Here is a 21743-nt window from a genome sequence, read left to right on the forward strand (position 1 = left end):
CGGGAAGATTTTTATCGCCTCGATGGGAAAATGTGAGTAGGATGTGTGAAAATGGGAAGGCTATGGCCTAACGTTTGGAAGAAAATAGGAATTAACCAGATATTGACACACACATACACAGCCACAAACAAGACAAAGAGTTTTAGTATTATAGAGATGCCCCGACCCATGAAAGCGAGCATACCAATACCATATGCCTTATCTACCACTCTATCTACGTGTGTTGCCACTTGCAGAGAGTTATGGACCTGGACCCCAAGAACATTCTGTACTTCAATAAGGTTCATGTCATCAATTATATATTTTCCCTTACCTTTGACCTTCCAGAGTGCAACGCCTCGTACTTACTCGGATTAAACTCCATCTGCCATTTCTCCGCCCATTTATGTAGCTGATCTATATCCTGCAGTATATTTTGACAGCTTTCTTCACAGTGCGTTATCCAGTAATCTTGGTGTCATCTGCAAACATACAAACCAATCAATATAGATGGGAGATAGTCAGTATAAATACGTAGAAGGGGCTGGGAAAGAGGTGACTAAGAGGGTTGAGTCAGGAGCTATCGCTTTGCCTCCATGAGTTCCTCCTGCATTCTTTTATTGCTCTAAATTACAGCAACTGCAATCTCTCGTATTTCCATTTTCTAACACCAAATTTTCCAAGATATGCCTGATTTGAAAAAGTTTTCCTCCTCTCTTTGATGGGCGTTTTTTGAGTTCCTCACTCACTGCTGCTCCTCTTTGGTTTCTACTGCTCTTCGACCTCATTCCACCCATCGTCCGCCAGCTCCTCATCGGCCCTCTCTAAGAGACACAAATTGCTGGGGTAACTCAGAGGGTTGGGCATAATTTCTGTAGAAAAAGATGGGTGACGTTTCCGGTCGGGATCCTTCTTCAGACCCTTCTTCTCCTGACCTGAAATGTCACTCACCCTTTTCTCCAGCACTTTGTGTCTGTCTATCTTCTGTATAAACCAGTATCTGCAGTTTGTTTCTACGGCCCTCTCTCTAACCACTTTATTCTGGCTATTGCTCGTCTACACTCTCAGTCCAGAAACACTGATCTCTTTGCTTCCACATATGCTGCCTGACCAGCTGAGTTCTTCCAGCAGTTTATTTTTTTGCTCTGAAAATAAGCAGCTGTAAATCTGAAATCGCCCCTAACATTTAACGGTTTTGTAAAAGTTGATGTTAACTCTAATTCTCCTCCTAGAGATACTGGCTGATCCAAAGTCTTTTCACTCATTTATATTTACATTTAAAAAAATCCAATACTTTCACATTCTGTGAATTTTTAAGGAAATGAACGATACTTCATACTGTATATTTCGGCTCGTTGGTCTAGGGGTATGATTCTCGCTTTGGGTGCGAGAGGTCCCGGGTTCAAATCCCGGACGAGCCCATTTTTAATCACATGGCGCTGGTCAATGGTTCAGTTCAGACACATTTTGCTGCGAGACTTGGAGGAAAGCATTTGCGTTTCAGGCCGTGGTCATCTTGAGTCTGAAGTGGTGTCGCGATCCGAAATGTCTATTCTCTCCACAGATGCTGCTTAACCCGCTAAGGTCCCAGGTTATTTTATATTTTGGTTAGGATTCCAGCACCTGTGGAGAGAACCTGCTGTTCTTCGCATCTTTACAGATATCTAATCACATTTAGTCTGCATTAGCTTCATATAAACTGACGCCGAAAAGCCCATCACAGCGGCTCGTTGGTCTAGGGGTATGATTCTCGCTTTGGGTGCGAGAGGTCCCGGGTTCAAATCCCGGACGAGCCCATCTTTTGTCGACAATGACCCCAATATACATTTTTGTTACTTAAAGTAAAATGAACCACCCTTCTTTTTACGGGTACACGTTTTATTTTAACACCACATTATAGATCATCGAGTAAAGGGAACTTCTCGTTGAGATCCAACGGTTTGAATTATTACCTAATTAGTAATTAATTATTACCTGATTAGTTGAGAAAAAGTATGTCAAGATTAATCGGTCCTACAACCAAGAAAATTTGCAAAAGTTGGGCTCGTCCGGGATTTGAACCCGGGACCTCTCGCACCCAAAGCGAGAATCATACCCCTAGACCAACGAGCCGCTGTAACGGTCATAAGGAACCAGTTTAAATAAAGTAAAATGCGATGTAATGTTGGGATTACTTGTTAGGTTATCATAAAACAACATCACAAAGGTTAAAATAGAAGACGTATAAAGGAGTTAAGGCATGTTGCAGTGAAACGAGCTGTTTTACCTGGGCTGAGCGCAGGTTGCTCCAGCAGCAGACGTGCCGAGCCCCAGCAGGGGGAGCCCCCGCTGCAGCAGCTGCTGCCCGGGCCAGCAGCGCGCCAAAGGCAGACTTTCATTCATAAAGGCGAGCGCCAGCGTGACTGCTTAATCATATACCTGTTATCCGCACCTCCCGCAGACTTCACCCCTGCAAAGCAGCCTCCACAACTCAGAACCCGTCAATCTTCTTAATTTGATTTAGTTTGAAAAGTGGAAATATCAATTATACCAGATAAAATTCAATGAGTGTATATTTCATAAGATGTAATATAAATATATAAAGTGCTGGGGTAACTCGAATTTCTCCATGATACAGCCTGACCTGTTGTTGCTCCAGCGAGTTTTGTGGCTTTGGAATTGAGCTTTTGGGGTCAGGAGCTAGTTTGGGAGTATAAAACATATCTCTGTCAAGCGATTAAAAAAATCGAATATGGATGTTATTACAGGAACTGCAGGTGCTGGTCTATCTAATATGGATGTAATGTATTTGCAAATATATTGAGATAGGTTCAATACGCTTCAAAGGGGTAGTAGTTTATTTATGGCAGAACATTAACCTGGATACAGGTTGAATATTAAGCCTCTATCACAGATCATTTGGACAAATACATGGATTGGAGAGGTTGAGGGGGATACGGGCAAAACGCGGGCAAGTGGGACTAGTGTAGATGGGGCATTTTGGTCGGCATGCACAAGTTGGACCGAAAGGCCGGTTTACATGCTGTGTGACTACCACTCTATGACTAAGTATCAGTCAATGCTCCATTCTTACAAAGCAAGTAAACTGTACCACATTCCTGTGCAAGTTTCACAGTGTGTTCAGAGAGCAGTAAAAATAAAAGTCTGTGATGAGACTGTTATTTGCTAACTTTTTAAGTGATTAACAAAGAAAAACAGGTTGGCCATTTATTGTCAAACTTGATGTACACAAAGGGAAGACATGGCAAAATGTGAGAATATTTAAAAAATCTCTAGGTTTTACTCCTGTCAATATGGTTCCACATCGGCACACCTTCCATCCTCTGCTCTTTCAACATTCTTAAGGGACCATTCGCTTTGCAATTCCCTGGTCCACTCTTCTCCAGTATTCTCCTTCTCATGCAACCACAGAAGATGTAAGATCTGTCCTTTTACCTTTCCCTTTCCACCATCCACGGGCCTTTTACCTTTCCCTTTCCACCATCCACGGAACCAAGCAGTCTCGGCAGAGACTCGGCCCCCACCTCTCCTCCACTCGCAGGTTGAGTACCGGCTCCCCACAGGGCTGTGTGCTAAGCCCCCTCTTATACTGTCTCTACACCTACGACTGTAGTCCGGCCCACAACAACAACCGCATCGTCAAATTTGCTGACGACACTACTGTAGTCGGACTTATTTCAAAGGGAGACGAGGCAGCCTACAGAGAGGAAGTCCTGAAGTTGACAACCTGGTGCTCAGAAAACAATCTGGCTCTGAACACCAGGAAAACAAAAGAGCTCATTGTCGACTTCAGGAGGCACAGCACCGACTTAGTCCCCCTACACATCAACGGCGAGTGTGTGGAGAGGGTCAACACCTTCCGGTTTCTCGGCGTCCATATCGCTGCTGATATCTCCTGGACAGACAACACGACAGCGGTCATCAAGAAGGCTCAGCAGCGGCTGCACTTCCTGAGGGTCCTCAGGAAGCACAACCTGGACTCTAACCTGCTGCTGACCTTCTACCGCTCGTCCATCGAGAGCCTGCTGACATACTGCATTACAGCATGGTATGGCAGCTGCACCATGGCAGACAGGGAGAGGCTTCAGAGGGTAACTAGGACAGCGCAGAAGATCACTGGTTGCCCCCTCCCCTCCCTGATGGATATCTACACCTCCCGCTGCCTTAGCAGGGCAAAGAAGATCATCAAAGACAGCTCCCATCCTGCGTTTGGACTGTTCGACCTGCTGCCCTCTGGAAGGCGCTATAGGTGCATCAAATCCAGGACAAATAGACTCAGAAATAGTTGCTTTCCGAAAATTATAACTACTCTTAATTCAAATTCACACATGCACTGACTTCACAGCCCAACACCCGGACTTCCACCTGTATATATGTATATAGCACCGCAGAATTGTGCACCTATCCCCCCCCCCGCCCCCCCCTTCTCTCTTCTGTTTTTGTTTTTTCTGTTTCTTGTTTTTTGTACTAAATTATATGTATGCACTGAGTACGAGCAGCTTTCAATTTCACTGTACATGTATAGTGACAATAAATGGCATATCTATCTATATCTATCAGTCCTTCCAAGCAAAACAGCTATTCACTTACACTTCTTCCAAACAAATGTTCTGCATTTGGTGGTCATGATGTGAGAACATTCTACATTGGAGAAATCTTACACAGATTGTCAGATAGTTTTGAACACCTGTGTTCAATTCCTGCAACCCTCAGCTACCATTTTGCTCTGACATTTAATTTTCCTTCTCATCTATCTGTTTATCCATTCCTGCACTATTCTAACAAAGTCCAAAGTTTGAGGAACAAAATATTGTAAACTCATTATTTAATTCTACAAATTTACTTTATCTATCAATCAGAACTGGTCAGTTCTGTATGCCATTCATTTATATCACTGGCTCAGTTTGTGTATCTTAATTAGCACTGCCTAACCTGCTGAACATTAATTGTCACTGTCCTGATTAGTAATAATTGGTTTGGGATAACATTGACTCACCAAGTTTCCATTTATTACAAAGCAAGTTACATTCTCATTGGTTTATCTAAATTCCAAAAAGATTACAAGTAAATTTGGTGAAAAAATGGGATTGTTCTGAGACAGCATAGACTCAGTGGGCAAAACAACCTCTTTCCATATCATAAAAACATATATAAACTAAAAGCCCTCTTGCATTTCCTACAGCTCTGCATTTGGCAGTTTTTATATTCCTTCATGTTCTCACACCTATAATGTCTCATTGTGTTCCTCTATTCTCTCTAATTAGTAACCTATCAATCAGATGACTTCATGAACAGCTTTATCTACAGCATCAAGCAAAGTGCGGGAGTAACTCAGCAAATCAGGCAGCATCTGTGAAGGTTATGGACAGGTGGCGTTTTGGGTCAGGCCCCTTCTTCAGACTGATTGTAGTAAGGGGGAGAAAGCTGGAAAACAGAAGTAGGAATTGGACAAAGCCTGGTAAGTGATAGGTCGATATAAGTGGGTGGGAGCTTAATTGACAGATGAATGGGGTAAGTGACAAAGGCCAGAGATGAAAAAGAGACCAAAGGGTGCAAGATGGAAAAAGGGAGTGAAATGTAAAGCCAGAGGGTGGGATATAGGTGGAAGGGGACGGCCAGGGCGGAGAGCAAAACAACTTTTTGTATTAAAATTTTGCTTGATTTTTATCTAATTTCACATCTGTTCCTATACTTGTATCAGTTTAAGATTTGTATCGGTTTAAGTCTGATTACAATAAATGAAAATTTATTGTTCCTCCTTCAGGTTAATATTTTAGTTGTATATAATTTATCCAAATGCATGTCTATTCACATATTTGTATACATTTAAGATTGGATTAAGTTTTAAGATGTTCATATTAGTTTAGGTCTAATTACAGTATCTTCAAATTTATTGTTGCTTCTTGAGATAAATATTTAGGTGTATAAAATGTATCCAAATGATGGTGTATTCACATATTTGTATACATTTAGGATTTGATTATGTTTTGAGATTCGTGTAAGTTTAGATCCAATTACAGTAATGCAAATTAATTGTTCCTCCTTCAGATTAATATTTAGTTATATAAATGTATCCAAATTCACATCCATACATATATTTGTATAAATTTAGGATTTGTAAAAGTTTAGGTCCAATTCACTGCAAATTTATTGTTCATCCTTTGGATAAATATTTAATTGTATAGGATTTATCCAAATTCAGCTCTATTAAATATATTTGTATTAGTTAGGTCTAATCTAACTGCAAACATATTGTTCCTTCTTCTGATAAATATTTAGTTGCATTAAAACAAAATACAAAATACTGCAGACTGTATCAGAAGAAAGGAGCTTATTTGTTAAAACCCTGCTATCTTCTGTAATAGTCATACAATCTTACATCATGGAAGCAGACCCTTCAGTCTAAAGGGCCCGTCCCACTGTACGAGGTAATTCAAGAGCTCTCCCGAATTTAAAAAAATCAAACTTGTGGTAAGCACGTAGAATGTACTTAGCAGCTACGTCGGAGCTCGGGACGTCTCTTAGCGGCTCGTAACCCTAACGGCAGGTACTCGGGAAACGCGGTAAGCTCGTGAAGATTTTTCAACATGTTGAAAAATGTCCACGAGAGCCCCGAGTACCTACGATCGGCTATTACCGTAATTCTCCGAGTTCAAATCAGGGTAAACTCGGGAGAACTCTTGAATTAGCTCATGAAGTGGGACAGGCCCTTCACTTACCCAGGCCAACTAAGCGGTCCCAAACACACTAGATCCACCAACCCATATTTGGCACACATCCCTCTAACATCTCATGTCCATGAATCTGTCCAAATGTCTTTTAAATGTTGAAACAAAAAACTGCTATCTGGTGATTACACAAAAGGACATAAAGTGTCAGCAGGTTACACAGCATTTATGGCGAACATGGATAAGTGATGTTTTGAGGCAAACCGCCACCTATCCATGTTCTTCAGAGATGCTGCCTAGCCTGCTGAGTTACTCCAGCACTTTGTGTCCTTATATCTTTTAAAAGTTGTAAAAATATCTACTTCAACTACCTCCTCTGACAGCTCGTTCCATATACCCACCGAGTTGCTCAAATACTTATTAAAACCGAACTCTCTCACCTTAAACCTATGCCCTCTGATTCTTCATTTCGCTTAAGATAGACACAAAGTGCTGGAGAAACTCAGCAGTTCAGGCAGCATCTCTGGAGAAAAAGGATGGGTGACATTTCGGGTTGGTACCCTTCCGCCTGTACGGAGTTTTGAATACCTGTGTTCAATTCCTGCAACCCTCAGCTACCATTTTGCTCTGACATTTAATTCTCCTTCTCACTCTCATCTATCTGTTTATCCGCTCCTGCACTATTCTAACAAAGTCCAAAGTTTGAGGAACAAAATATTGTAAACTCAATATTTAATTCTACAAATTTACATTATCTATCAATCAGAACTGGTCAGTTTTCCCCACATTCCAAAGACGTACAGGTTTGTAGCTTAATTGGCTTCAGTAAAAATTGTAAATTGTCTCCAGAGTACAAGTAGGATAGTGTGAGTGTACTGGAATTGCTGATCTGCGCAGAGTTGGTGAGCAGAAAGGCTTGTTTCCACGCTGTATCTCTAAACTAAAAATATGTTGCCTGACCTGCTGAGTTACTCCTGCAGTTTGTGTCTATTTTTGGTATAAACCAGTATTTGCAGTTCTGTTTCCGTTTCTTGATTTCCCCTACTCTGGGTAAAAGACTTCTGGGTACATTCACCCAGTCTATTCCCCTGAAGATCTGTAAGATCACCCCTCATTCTCCTGCGCCCCAAGGTATAAAGGTTGGAGGAGGTGCTCCTCTGTAGTCAGAGTCGTGGAGCATGGAATCAGGCCTTTCGGTCCACTTGTCTACACGTCCCATTTACACCAGACCCACTTCCCTGCATTTGGCCCATATCCCTTTAAACATGTCCTGTCTAAATGCTTCTTAAACATTGCGATAGTCCCTGCCTCAACTACCTCCTCAGGCAGCTCATTCCATACACCAACCACCCTTTGTGTGAAAGATATCCCTCAGGTTCCTATTAAATATTTTACCCCTCACCTTAAACCCGTCCTCTTGTTCCCCTACTCTTGGCAAGAGACTGTGCATTTTCTCCCCATAGCCTAGGCTCAACCCAACCACTCCCCTTTAGCTCAGGCTCCCCTGCAGACTGCCGAGCCTCTCCCCCATAGTTGAGCCCCCTCAGTGCCGGCGACCTGTACCATGGCTGACAGTCCACGGCTTCTCCCGTCACCGCGGCTACGGGCAACTGCATCCCCCCCCCCGGGGCCCGGGGCGCTCCCCCCGCCCAACCGTCAGAGCCCCCCCCCCCACAGAGCGCGCGTTTCCCCCCCCCCCACCCACCCCGGGGCTCGCGCGAGCCCGAGCCCGCTCCCGCTAGAATCTTCGCTCCCGCCCAACGACCAGAGCGCGCGTCCCCCCCCCCCCCCCCCCCCATTCGAGCTGCCCCAGGCCCCGCCCCCATTCGAGCTGTCACAGGCCCCGCCCCCATTCGAGCTGTCACAGGCCCCGCCCCCCGGGGGAGGGGCGGGGGCGGGGAAGCGACAAGTGACGTCACTGCGGCAGCAGCAGCAGCAATCGCCCCGGGCCAGCGCTGGATGGAGCGGGCGGTGCAGAGAGGATAGAGCGCTTGCCTCCTCTCCCCCCCTCCCCTACACACAAAGACCCACACACACACACATACCAGCCTACAGCCTGACAGCCTGACACCCTCCGCATCTCACACCCAAAACGCAGGTAGGAGACGCTGTAACTCTTGAGCCCCAGAATTATCATCTCTTTGTTGCTATGAGGGATCGTGGACGTTTTTTGACAAGGGAACTACTGTATTGCTGAATTCATATCCGTGTGCATCTCTTAAGGCGAAAGAGCCAAGCGATCGCGTTTGCTTCTTCGCGTCGGTGGACAAGCACCCTCGGAGGTGAATGAGCGGTTGCTGGCTTGTTTATTGTGTGTATGCATTGTAAGTACCACAGAATATGATTCCCACCTCCTTCCTATTTTGCAGTGGAGAAACGCTGCACTCTGCATACATAAGATGCCTCTGGGGGAGATGGACAAAACATGGAAAAAGAAGGAGGAAATTAAAGTGGCGTACGACTTCAAGGAAGTCCTGGGAACGTGAGTACAATCCGCTTTTTTTCTTGAGGTTTTAATCGCTTCTGGGAACTGATTATATTTCTAGGAAAGGTGGAGACTCCGAGCTGGCATCTGAATCAATTCACATCTTAAAATGTGTGAATATTCTTCTGCCCTGAGACACTGGCAAGAACGCCTCAAACTTCCTTAATTTCATCGGGTTGCATAGTGGTCTAACTCTGCCTCCATATCGAGCCAGTTGCAAGTAGACTACGCTGTTACTTGAATGGATTTGCATGAGACACAGAGAAGCAAGCAACGCCACTGTAGCATTGGTATGGAAAGACCTTCAAACTAGAATTAGTTCACCGTTTACATAATCTGATTAAGTCCTCGTCGAACAGAATACGTACACCCATGCATCCTCTGCCGAAGTCAAGGAAAAGTAATCAGAAGAGGGAACTCCAGCAGCGATGCAGAGACAACCATTGCAGGACTGGGGTGTTAGAATTAAAATTAGAGTTAACAGACAAACTAAAGCACGTTCTTCTGGTCCACATGCCACTACAGTTGTTATATCTAAATGTCCAAAACAAGTTATTTCTTGAAGCGTGCGTCATGCCATTGAAACTATAAAAATATAAATTATCATACGATCTAGAAAAGGGTTTCGTAGATTGAGTTATTTTTAACCAATGTTGCTGTGTTTTTCCCAGTCAGTGTCTTGTATTCTGTGGGCAAATTATAAAACCTTTTTTGTTATTGCCGTTACACCACTGAAATTATGTCGCTGTATGTAGTACACAGTCCTTCCTCTTTTTTTTTGGCTTGTTGCTAGCCTTGAATACAATTTAAAATGTTTTTTCGCCAGCTGGTTAGACCTATCTTTGACTGATTCTATTTATTTCTGTCTAGTCAGAGTTAAAGAATCAAATGCTTTGGTATTCATCTGTAAAAAACAAAGAACTGCAGATGCTGGTTTATACCAAAGATAGACACAAAGTGATGGAGTAACTCAGCGGGTCAGGCAACATCTCTAGAAAAAAAGAATGATTGACATTTTGGGTCTTCAAACTGAAAGTAGGGCGTGAAGAGCTGGAGGCAAGAAAAGACCAGGATCAATATTTTTATTTTTTATTATATTGTATTTATATGGGTGTTCATCTCTAGAGCTCCATTATTGTTCATCTGCCACCACTCTACTCCTCATCACACCTCGATTACTTTTTTGAAATCCCTCATAACTTGACCAATACCAATGGCTGAACAATAAACAACATCTTCAAATAGCAAATCGAGGCCCTGGCTGCCAAATGCAATCTGGGATGAAGTAGTAGTCAGAATGAGAGGATTACAGACATCTCATGAGGTTATATGACTGGAGGAGATTGCAGATATTTAGAAGCCTGGACCCTGGAAGGATCTGTAAATTGAGACATAAACTTTAAATCAAAGCAATGCTTAATTGAGATCCAGTATCGATGAGCAAACAAATTAGTGATATATGAAGAGAAGAATGTATAAATTATGGTAGAAGAGTATTGAATAACCTCAGGTTCGTGAAGAACGTAATAAAGGAAGCTGCAAAAACGTGGAATAAACAAACCTAAAACTAACTATCCTCAGTTAAATATTGCACAAAATCCAATGACCAATTTGTTTTTCTACCCCAGCCACAAATTCTCCACCCTTTTCTCTCATCGGTATTGCCTAGTATGTTTTATAGCAGGAGGGTTAGCTTGGAAGTTATATCAGTTTCCGTAAGTACCTTGAGTAAAACTTTTAGTTTAGTTTAGAGATATAATAATGGAAACAGGCCCTTCAGCCCACTGAGTACCACTATCGATCACCTGTTCACACTAGTTCTATGTTATCCCAATTTCTGATCCACACCCTACACACTAGGGGCAATTTACAGAGGCCAAATGGCCTACAAACCTGCACGTCTTTGTGATGTGGGCAAAAACCGAGCACCCATAGGAAACCCAGACGCTTACAAGGAGAGTATGCAAACTCAACAAAAACAGCACCTGAGATCAGGATTGAACCTGTGTCTCTGGCGTTGGCATTGAAACCAGTTTGAGCATTATTCTGGTGTAGGCATTTGTTGCAAAATAACCAATTTTCAGAAAAATAACCAAATATTTAACTAATTTTAGCAGGTTAGGCAGCATCTGGGGAGGGAATGAAGAAGGAACCCAACCTGAAAATTCAACGGTCCTTTCCCTCCCCAGAAACTGCCTGACCTGTTGAGTTCCTTCTTACATTCTGCTCGTGATGGCAGCAGCTGCGTTTTTTTGTGTCTCATAACTTAATTTTATTGCCGTGTGTGCGTACACAAATCCCTTGCTGCTGGATTATGTTGTACAAGGCTGCAAATATTCAGTCTGCTTTTTGATTATGTTTCTATGTCTATTTTATCTGTTGCATACCTTGTTTATATCCATAAGAACAGTCTTTAACTATTGCAAAAGATTCACAAATAAAATCAGCCAAAGCTTCAAGCAAACTAATATCGAATAAGTTTTGTCCCAACAATTTTGCAGAACCCGTTACATTTTATAACAAAAAAAATAGTCAAACATTACAAGAAGGAATTGATGTGCAATATTCTCTCAAATAAAATGAAAGTACAATGGAATGGTGAAATCAAGATAGAAAATTAAAAATCAATTGATGAGAAAAATAGCCCTTACAAATAAAGTTTCATTCTACTGAAAGACATTTTGGACTCTGTTTGAATGCTGAGTAAGACATGCTTGATATAAAACCTCCCAGTGAAACTGGAATGAGCGTTATACGCACAATTAAATGAATTTCTAACTGTAATTTCAAACTGATAATTGGAATAGGCTCCATTGAGAATACTGAATTCTAACAATTAAACATAAAAAGTTTTTGATGAAGCACCTGATGGGTTAATTTTTACACTTGCAGAAAATAATAGCTTTCTGACTGTAGCCTTTAATCCAATGTTCCTTTTAATGTGAGATTAAACTGAGTGAAAAGCAGTCTGTGTGAGATATATAAAAAAAAAACATCCTGTCCTGGACAGTCTGAAATGGACATGAGAAATTAAATGATTGCTTTAATGCCAGGAAATGATAGAGATCCCCTGGGAGGAGAACATTTGACATGAATTTCATTGGAATTGTAAAGTGATAGTAGTCATTTGAAATTGTTGACAAATTTATTTTGGAGTGAACTGCTTTAATCAAGGGCAGCTGATGTTTGTGGTATACAAATGAATTGCAGGGCATGAAATAAAATGTAGCTCCGTTCACCCCACACCCAAAATGTTATGTTGTGTGCTTTATATTGAGAGCTTGATGCATCTTTCTCTGGCAAATTCACAGTAATTTGCTGGGAAAACTTCCCTTGTGAGCTAGACATTGGATTTTTTAGTAAAAATAAATGGAATGCTTTCCTTCATTTTAATCTCACAGCAAATGTTTTTTTTAATACCAAGGATTACCAAGTCTATTAATAAATTCACTTTGCCTGCATCTAGTGCCAAATGCTCTCGTAATTCCTATTCTTTAGATCATATCTCTATACAAATAGCAAGTCTTTTACTTGATCTGATGTTGTTCAACGCAACATTTAAAGACACCTCAGTTGAGAATCTCTGTCTCGCTCGCTGTCTTGCTTGCTCTCTGCTTCTTTCTCTGCATTTAGTTTTCTTGTCCTTTATTTTTTGTTCGTTCATTTGCCCATCCTCCCTCATATGGATTGTGTGATCTGCAGCCTATAGGTATCCTATATATCCAGAAACAAATGTTTCTGGATATATGGGATATGAGCACGACGTGAGGAGGGCTCTGACACGTGTGAACACGAGGAAAGCTGTAGGCCCATAGATGGTATATCTGGGCGAATACTTAAGTCTTGTGCTACTCAGCTAGCTCCAGTGCTCACCACAATATTCAACCTCTCCCTGGCCAAGTCCGTAGTCCATGCCTGCTTCAAAAGATCCATCATTGTACCTGTACAAAAGAATGCCTCTCCAGCTTGTTTGAATGACTACCGTCCCGTGGCCCTCGCCTCGGTAGTCATGAAATGCTTCTAGACGCTGGTCAAGAACCACATCTGTGGCTTCTTCCCTCACAACATGGACCCGCTACAGTTTGCATACCGTCCAAACAGATCCAGGGACGATGCGGTCTCCCAGGTTCTGCACACCGCTCTCTCTCACCTTGACAACCAGAAGGGGGCTATGTGAGGATTCTGTTCATTGACTTCAGTTCAGCTTCCAATACGATAGTCCCCACCAGACTTGCTGAGAAGCTGTTGCAACTGGGGCTTAACACTCCCCCTGTGTGTCTGGGATCCTGGACTTTCTCACTGCCAGGCCCCAGGTAGTCAAGATGGGAGGAAATACATCGAACACCCTCACCCTGAACACATGATTCCCCCCAGGGTTTCGTCCTCAGCCCCCTACTGTACTCCCTGTATACACATGACTGTGTGGCCAGATTCAGCTCCAACTCTATAATCAAGTTTGCTGATGACACTGTGGTGGTGGGCCTGATCTCCGATAACAATGAGAAGGTCTACCGGGAGGAGGTGGCTGATCTGGCAGTCTGGTGTCATGACAACAGCCTCCTCTTGAATGTCATAAAAACTAAGGAGCTGATTGTGGACTTTAGAAGGGCACAACATCCGAGGACGTATACGCCACTGGAGATAAATGGGGCTAATGTGGACAGGGTGAGCTGCTTTAAATACCTGGGAGTCCACATCACAGAAGATCTGAAATGGCAAGGCAGCGCCTTTACCACCTCAGGCAGTTGAGGAAATTCAGAATCACTCTGAGGATCCTTCAGTGCTTCTACTCAGGGGCTGTAGAAAGCATCTTGTCCGGCAACATCACAATCTGGTTTGGGAACTGCTCTGCCCAGGACAAGAAGGCTTTGCAGAGAGTAGTGCATTCGGCCGAACGCACTATGGGAACTACACTCGCCCCGCTGCAGGAACTATACATCAGAAGGTGCAGATCCAGAGCCAGCAACATTATGGGGGACCCCTTCCACCCCAGCAACGGACTGTTCCAGCTGCTACGGTCAGGCAAACGCCTCTGCTGTCATGCTTTGAAAACAGAGAGGATGAGACGGAGTTGCTTCCCTCAGGCCATTAGGACTGTAATCTCTTATCTCACCAGGAACTAAATTACTGTATATATGGGATACAATTTACTGTTGTGTTGTGCCTTTTTAAAATTGCTGGGGTTTTTTCTAATATGTAAATACTGATTCTGTTCTATTCTGTTCTGTAGTTTTTTGCACAATCCGCTGGCATTACCACTTTCATTTCACTGCACACCTTGTATGTGCATGTGGCAAATTGACTTGACTTGAGTTAGTCAAAGTACTTGATAAAATTCTAGGAATTGTTATCTTTCATTGCTCGCATTGTGCAACTGACTGCTGGGAAGGGACGGTGTGCCGCTCGGCTTCCTGCATTTCAGCTCTTTAGCTGCACACCAGCAGGTTAATGAGAGAGTCGGGCAACATCTGCCCTTTTCTCTGTTCCCAGCGGGTTGACCAGACAGCCTGGTCTACTCTCAGAAGCTGTCTGAGATCAGAAACTCACAGGAGAGGGTGCTTAAAGCTTGACTATTCTGCTGCACATAAGGCTTTGTATCTGATCTGTCCATGAAATTATTTCAAACACCTACTTTTCACAATAAACTTATTCCTCAATAAAACCTTGAAACACCATTATTACTTTGCTCTCTAAATCACGCGTTCCAGACTATCTCTGCCAGCTGTATTCGCCAATAAATTTTGATTTTTTTGCCTAACAGTTTTATGGAGATCACTGCAACTGGAGTCTTACCGACATGTAGTATTCTTATGTGTAATCCACAGCACTCTAAGGCAATGTACAGTATCTGCTCGTGTTAGTTTCATTTCCTGGTGCTGCCTCACAAGTTTCTGTCAGCACCTTCTTACCACTGTCATAACTTACAAACGCCACAGAATCACTATTATGTCCTTGGTTCCATAAACTAGTCATCTGATAAAGTCACAAACGGTGCTTTTATTTTCAGTCTTTTCACCCGTACCTTGTCTGAGACACAAATATATGTACAAGTGAAGGAGTTCTATTTCTGTGAGGAATTCCCCAGACTAATATCTGGATTGCAAGGGTAAAATGTTAAAGAGGAATTATGCAAATTAAAATTGTGCTTCCCGAAATGTGAAAGGCAGAGAAGAGATGTTTCAGACTATTGAAATATGATGAAGGGTGGGTGGAACAAAACTATTACCTGCTGTTGGAGGGCCAACGACTGGAGGGCAATGTGTATACATCAGACCAGATGTTGCAGGAGTGGAATTAGGAATCATTTCTAGCTGCATATGGTCAGACAGATTTGCAATTGTCTCTAAGCAAACTTCAACTTATGCCAAGTCATTGGTAATTTTCATCTGTGATTGTTAGATGATAAGCAAAATAAACTTTTTCTTTTCTTAATATTAATATTGCTGGGAAGCCCATTCTATATAGAGCCATATAGCACAGAAACAGGCCCTTCGTCCCAACTCATTCACTTTGACCAAGATGCTCATCGAAGCTTAACCCATCTGCCTACATCTGACCCATATCGCTCTAAACCTTTCCTATCCATGTACATGTCCAAATGTCTTTTAAATGTTGTTGTTACTATTCCTGACCAATCACTTCCTCTGGCAAAATGTGTAAGAAGGAACTGCTGATGCTGGTTTACACCAAAGTTAGACACAAAATTCTGGAGTAATTCAGTGGATCAAGCAGCATCTCTGGAGAAAAAGAAAAGGTGACGTTTCTGGTAGAAGCCCTCATGGTTTATACATATAAATAAGATTACCCCTCAGTCTCCTTTGTTCCAAGGAATAAAGTCCTACCCTGCCCAACCTCTCATTATATCCCATGCCCTTGAGTCCTGGCAATATCTTCCTATGTAATTTCTGCAATTTTTCCGGCTTACTGACATCTTTCCTTTAGCCGGGTGATCAAAACTGACCACAATATTCCTGGGAAGTCTGAAGAAGGGGTTCGGCCCGAAACGTCGCCTATTTCCTTCGCTCCATAGATGCTGCTGCACCCGCTGAGTTTCTCCAGCATTTTTGTGTACCTTCGATCTTCCAGCATCTGCAGTTCCTTCTTGAACACAATATTCCAAGTATGGCCTCACCAATGACCTGTCCAACTGCAACATAACATATCATCCTCTATGTGTAGGAAGGCACTGCAGATGCTGGTTCAAAATTGTGGAGTGACTCAGCGGGACAGGCAGCATTTCTGGAGAGAAGGAATGGGTGACATTTTGGGTTGAGACCCTTCTGCAGACTGATGTCAGGGAGGTACATAGATAAGGAAGTGTAAGGTGTGAAAGCAGGACAAAGGGAATTGGGTTTCAAGGTAAATGTAGAATAGATTATTGTTAGTTGGGAGAAGGTAAAAACAAAGCCAACAGATAAAATGTAGTCGGAGACAGTAAGACTGGTCGGAGAACTGAGAAGGGGAAGCGATGGAGAGAGAGGGAAAGCAAGGGTTACTTGAAGTCAGAACAGTCTGTACGTCTTTGAAGTGTGGGAATAAACCAGAGCTCCTGGAGAAAACCCACGCAGGCACGGGGAGAACGTACAAACAGCACCAAAGTCACAATCGTTCCAGGGTCTTTGCACTGTAAGGCAGCACCTCTACCTCTGCGCTACCATACCTACTGTAAAGGTCAAACCACAGAGGTCCAGGGCCTAAAAAAGAGGCCAGAACATCTAGGGAACTGGTGCAGTTTGGTATGGATCTGCTGGCATTTTTATGCATAATTGTCATAATTCCTGCACAATTGTTCTAGACGTTCTCTGGGCTGTTTCTGACTGCTTTGACAATCAACGTGGAGGAGCATAAGCTTGCTGCAGCTCCCCAACTGATTAGAGCAAGGGCTAATCAGAACAGGTAGGGCTAAAGGAATCAAGGGATATGGGGAAAAAGCAGGAACGGGGTACTGTTTTTAGATGAACAGCCATGATCATATTGAATGATGGTGCTGGCTCTAAGGGCCGAATGGCCTACTCCTGCACCTCTTTTTCTATGTTTCTAGAACACACAGAGCTGGACAAATTTAGTGGGTCAGGCAGTATCTGTGGAGGAAGACGGGCAACGTTTTGTGTTGAAGAATCAGTCTGAAGATGGATCTTGACCTGAAACATCGCCTGTCCAGTACCTCCACAGATGCTGCCTGACCCACTGAATTACTCCAATGCTGTGTGTTTTGCTCAAGATTCCAGCGTCTGCAGTTCCTTATGTCTCCATCCCTGATTAGACTTGGGGTAGGAGCAGTGAGTCCATTCATTTCAATGGAAGGAACGGCTGGCAGGATCAAAGGAAGGATGTTAACATGTTTTTTTATTTAATTATTGGATTAATTGGCTCTTTTATTAATTATTTGCATTTACAAAATGAAAAATATTTTTATTAAATTTCAGTATTTTAATAGTATTTAAATGTTTCCAAATGACCTTGATGTCTAGAAACATTTGAAGTCAGAATGTGTGGCCAAGACATTTATCAAAGGTTTACTAAGCTTCACCATGTGAAGGCATTGCACCAGTCATCACTCCCACACCACACATGCCCATGCTCAGAAGATCATAAGTGATAGGAGGAGGATTAGGCCATTCAGCCCATCAAGTCTAAGCCATTCAGTCATGGCTGATCGATCTCCTTCCTAACCCCATTGTCCTGCCTTCTCCCTATAACCCCTGACACCTGTACTAATCAAGATTCTACAGTGCATTCAGAAAGTATTCTTACCCCTTCACTTTTTCCACATTTTGTTATGTTACAGCCTTATTTTAAAATAGATTAAATTCATTTTTTTAAATCATCAATCCACTCACAATACCCCAGAATGAAGAAGCGAAAACAGGTGTTTAGAAATTTTTGCCAAGTAATTAAAAAGAAATAACTGAAATATCATATTTACATACCGCCCATGGCGGTAAGGTCGAGGGGGAGGTCTCTGACAAAGAGCAATCCAAACGAGACCTCAACGGTGGAACAGGCGGAGGAAGATGGCTGACCTTAGTGGAGCGTCACAATGGCTGGGAAGGCGGATGAAGGCTGCAGCAGAAAAGGGTCTTTGGTCGTCTTGGACTCCATGCCACTGGATCCTGACCCAGATCTGTCGAGGACCGTGGGGTGGCTATCTGTGTACCAGTCTCCCCACGTTGAACAAAGTCACGCACAGGCGTCCTCCATATAGTAGCAATGTTACAAAATTTTGAGACTTTAAAAATCAAGTCTGCAATTTATCCCATCAGATAAAGCATAAAACAAAGTTTAATTTGACACCTAATTCACTTTCATATCTTAAGTATTTAAAAGGTTATGGCCATTTTCATACTCGGAAATTAGCATCTTGTTCCCTATTGATTTTCTATGGACATAACAAAAAAGCTGTCATCGTGGACAGTCAAAAGCCCATAACTTCCTTAAAAATTAAGAGAACTGAATGAAACTTTCAGTTATCATAGATTGAAGCATTCTGAAACAAATATAAAACAATCTTACTTGGATGTCCTGAAATTAAAGCATATAATTAGTTAGTTACCCAATTGTAGCTAATTTCAAACTTCAATTACTAGATCTAAACATCTATCCATTTCTTAATAAATGATTAACATTTTTAAATAGCCTAAGTGTCCAAATAATATTCACAAATAATTCACAATAAAACATGATTTTTAAATCTCATTTACATTAATTTATAGGCCAGATGGAAGGAATTTAGTGTTCAATTGCTATAAATTAAAGTCAATTTAAATCAGCTTTCTAGTGGGATCCTGTGAACGCGCTGGTTTAGAACGTTCACATTGCGGTGGATTTGTGCCCCAAATGCCCAGAAAAATACTGCGGGATATAATGGGCCCAAAATTAGCTACTCGCAACATTAAACTTTGTATAAAGGGATCTTAAGAAGCCCTTTATAATGTAAAAATAAACAGCCTACCTTCCGTTTTCGCTTGTATGAGATCCGGCCGGTTGCCGGCGGTCGGGGGTTTAGAGGTTAATTTTTAAACTACTATAACAACTAGATAAAGCCCTTAAAAGTAATAATAGCTAAAGCGACGAGATCTTCCAGCGATTTTCCGTTAATAATTAACTAGGCTGAACATCCTCGATTTGAACAGCCTAGGGGAAATCGCGTTTTAAACCCGCCCCCCTCTAAACGGCGCCAAAATCGCGCACATGGGCTGGGACAGATTTTCAGCGACGCTTCAGGTAGGCTTTGCAACATACCTACATATAGGGAATAGCACCCTGGAGACACCCATGGTCAGCCATGACCGAAGGGGGCCTAAGAAGAAATGTGCATGGTGGTTGAAAGATTGGTGAAAACAGGGCTGCGATGTGAATGCTCTTTTCTTGACTCCATTTACATAAGTATTCAGACCCTTTGCTATGACACTCAAAATTGAGCTTAGGTTCATCCTGTTTCCATTGATTATTCTTGAGATGTTTCTACAACTTGATTGGAGTCCACCAGTGGTAAATTAAATTGATTGGACATGATTTGGAAAGGCACACACCTGTCTATATAAGGTCTCACAGTTGACAGTGCATGTCAGAGCAAAAACCAAACTATGAAGTTGAAAGAATTGTCCATAGACCTCCAAGACGAGATTGTGTCGAGACACGGATCTGGGGAAGGGTGTAAAATATTTGCTGCATTGCAGGTCCCAAAGAGCTCAGTGGCCCCCATTATTCTTAGATATAAGAACTTTGGAACCACCAGGACTCTTCATAGAGCTGGCCACCCGGCCAAACTGAGCAATCGGGGGAGAAGGGCCTTGGTCAGGGAGGTGACCAAGAACCTGATGGTCACTCTGACAGAGCTCCAGAGTTCCTCTGTGGAGATGGGAGAACCCTCCAGAAGGATAACTATATCTGCAGCACTCCACCAATCAGGTCTTTATGGTAGAGTGGCCAGACGGAAGCCACTCCTCAGTAAAAGGCACTTGACAGCCCGCTTGGAGTTTGCCAAAAGGTATGAGAAACATGATTCTCTGATCTGATGAAACCAAGATTCAACCCCTTGGCCTGAATGCCAAGCGTCACGTCTGCAGGAAACCTGGCACCACTCATCACCTGGCCAATACCATACCTACAGTGAAGCATGGTGGTGGCAGCATCATGCTGTGCGGATGGTTTTCAGTGGCAGGAGCCGGGGGACTAGTCAGGAATGAGGGAAAGATGAACGGAGCAAAGTACAGAGACATCCTTGATGAAAAACTGCTCCAGAGCGCTCTGGACCTCATACTGGGGCAGAGGTTCATCTTCCAACAGGACTACGACCCTAAGCACACAGCCAAGACAATGCAGGAGTGGCTTTGTGACAAATCTGTGAATGTCCTTGAGTGGCCCAGCCAGAGCCCGGACTTAAACCCGATCGAACATCTCTGGAGGGACCTGAAAATAGCTGTGCATCGACGCTCCCTATCCAACCTGACAGAGCTTGAGAGGATTTGCAGAGAAGAATGGGAGAAATGACCCAAATACAAGCTTGTAGCGTCATACCCAAGAAGTCTTGAGGCGGTAATCGTTGCCAAAGGTGCCTCAACAAAGTACTGAGTAAAGGGTCTGAATACTTATGTAAACGTGATATTTCAGTTATTTCTTTTTAATGACTTTACAAAAATTTCTAAACACCTGTTTTTGCGTTTTTATTATGGGGTTTTGTGAGTAGATTTATGATAAAAAAATGAATTTAATCCATTTTAGAATAAGGCTGTAACGTAACAAGTGGAAAAAGTGAAGGGGCCTGAATACTTTCTGAATGCACTGTATCTATCTCTGCCTTAAAAATATCAATTGACTTGGCCTCGACAGCCTTCTGTGGCAAAGAATTCCATAGATTCACTGTCCTCTCACTAAAGAAATTCCTCCTCATCCCCTCCCTCAAAGAATATCCTTTAATGGTGAGGCTATGACCTCGAGTCTTAGACTCTCCCACTATTGGCTTGTACTGGGGCAACCTCAGGTGCTAATTTGATGTCTTATTGTGCCAACATATTCATGTATACTGCTGACTTTAAGATGGGAGGTTTGTGCAGTTAACATCCTTCAGTCTAAAGTGCATCGCAATTTCAATGCTTATTCTGAATGCTGTAAATTATTGATTTATGAAGGAATACTTGCTTCATCGCGTGTGGACAGACATCTGTTGGCATGATGTACCCAAGCATGCAGTAAATGTAATAATTCAGCGCATTTTATAAAATCCATTGTGAATTTTCTTGAATTTACAAAAAAGTTAAAAGAAAGACCAACTTCTAGTGCCTCTTGCATCTGTTTCAGGATATGCATTTAAAATCAGTGACATTTTTGATTGGGTGACACAGTGGTACAGTGGTAGCATTACTGGCTTGAAGCGCCAGGTTCCATCCTGACTGTGGTCTGTATGGAGTTTGTGTGTTCTTCCTGGAACCGTGTGGGTTTTCTCCGGGTGCATCAGTTTCCTCCCACATCCCAAAGACTTGTAGGTTTGTATGTCAATGTGTCTTCTGTAAAATTTGTCCCTAATGTGTAGGATAGAAATATTGTACGAATGATCTCTGGTCGGCATGGGCTGAAGGGCCTGTTTCCACGCTGTATCTCTAAACTAAATT

At 42.6% G+C, this 21743-nt stretch overlaps 1 protein-coding gene and 3 non-coding genes across 5 annotated transcripts in view; 3 read left to right on the forward strand and 1 right to left on the reverse strand.

Annotated features, from left to right (window-relative positions):
- Window positions 1–1328: 1328 nt before the first annotated feature.
- Window positions 1329–1400, forward strand: trnap-ugg (transfer RNA proline (anticodon UGG)). The gene has a single exon. It is a non-coding gene; the product is annotated as a tRNA-Pro (tRNA).
- A 303-nt stretch (window positions 1401–1703) lies between these two features.
- Window positions 1704–1775, forward strand: trnap-ugg (transfer RNA proline (anticodon UGG)). Its single transcript has one exon. It is a non-coding gene; the product is annotated as a tRNA-Pro (tRNA).
- Window positions 1776–2019: 244 nt separating this feature from the next.
- trnap-ugg (transfer RNA proline (anticodon UGG)) lies at window positions 2020–2091 on the reverse strand. The gene has a single exon. It is a non-coding gene; the product is annotated as a tRNA-Pro (tRNA).
- A 6465-nt stretch (window positions 2092–8556) lies between these two features.
- The window catches only part of LOC129704799 (calcium/calmodulin-dependent protein kinase type 1-like), a 192786-nt gene continuing 179599 nt past the window's right edge, over window positions 8557–21743 (forward strand). Inside the window, exons 1-2 of one of the 2 annotated variants that reach the window (XM_055648155.1) lie at window positions 8557–8745; window positions 9017–9129. In XM_055648155.1, coding sequence (XP_055504130.1) covers window positions 9047–9129 — 83 coding nt within the window. In that variant the 5' untranslated portion in view covers window positions 8557–8745; window positions 9017–9046. The other variant, XM_055648156.1, reaches the window with a different exon arrangement.

Source organism: Leucoraja erinacea, chromosome 16 (assembly GCF_028641065.1).
Source record: "Leucoraja erinacea ecotype New England chromosome 16, Leri_hhj_1, whole genome shotgun sequence".
In the NCBI taxonomy this organism is placed as follows: domain Eukaryota; kingdom Metazoa; phylum Chordata; class Chondrichthyes; order Rajiformes; family Rajidae; genus Leucoraja; species Leucoraja erinaceus.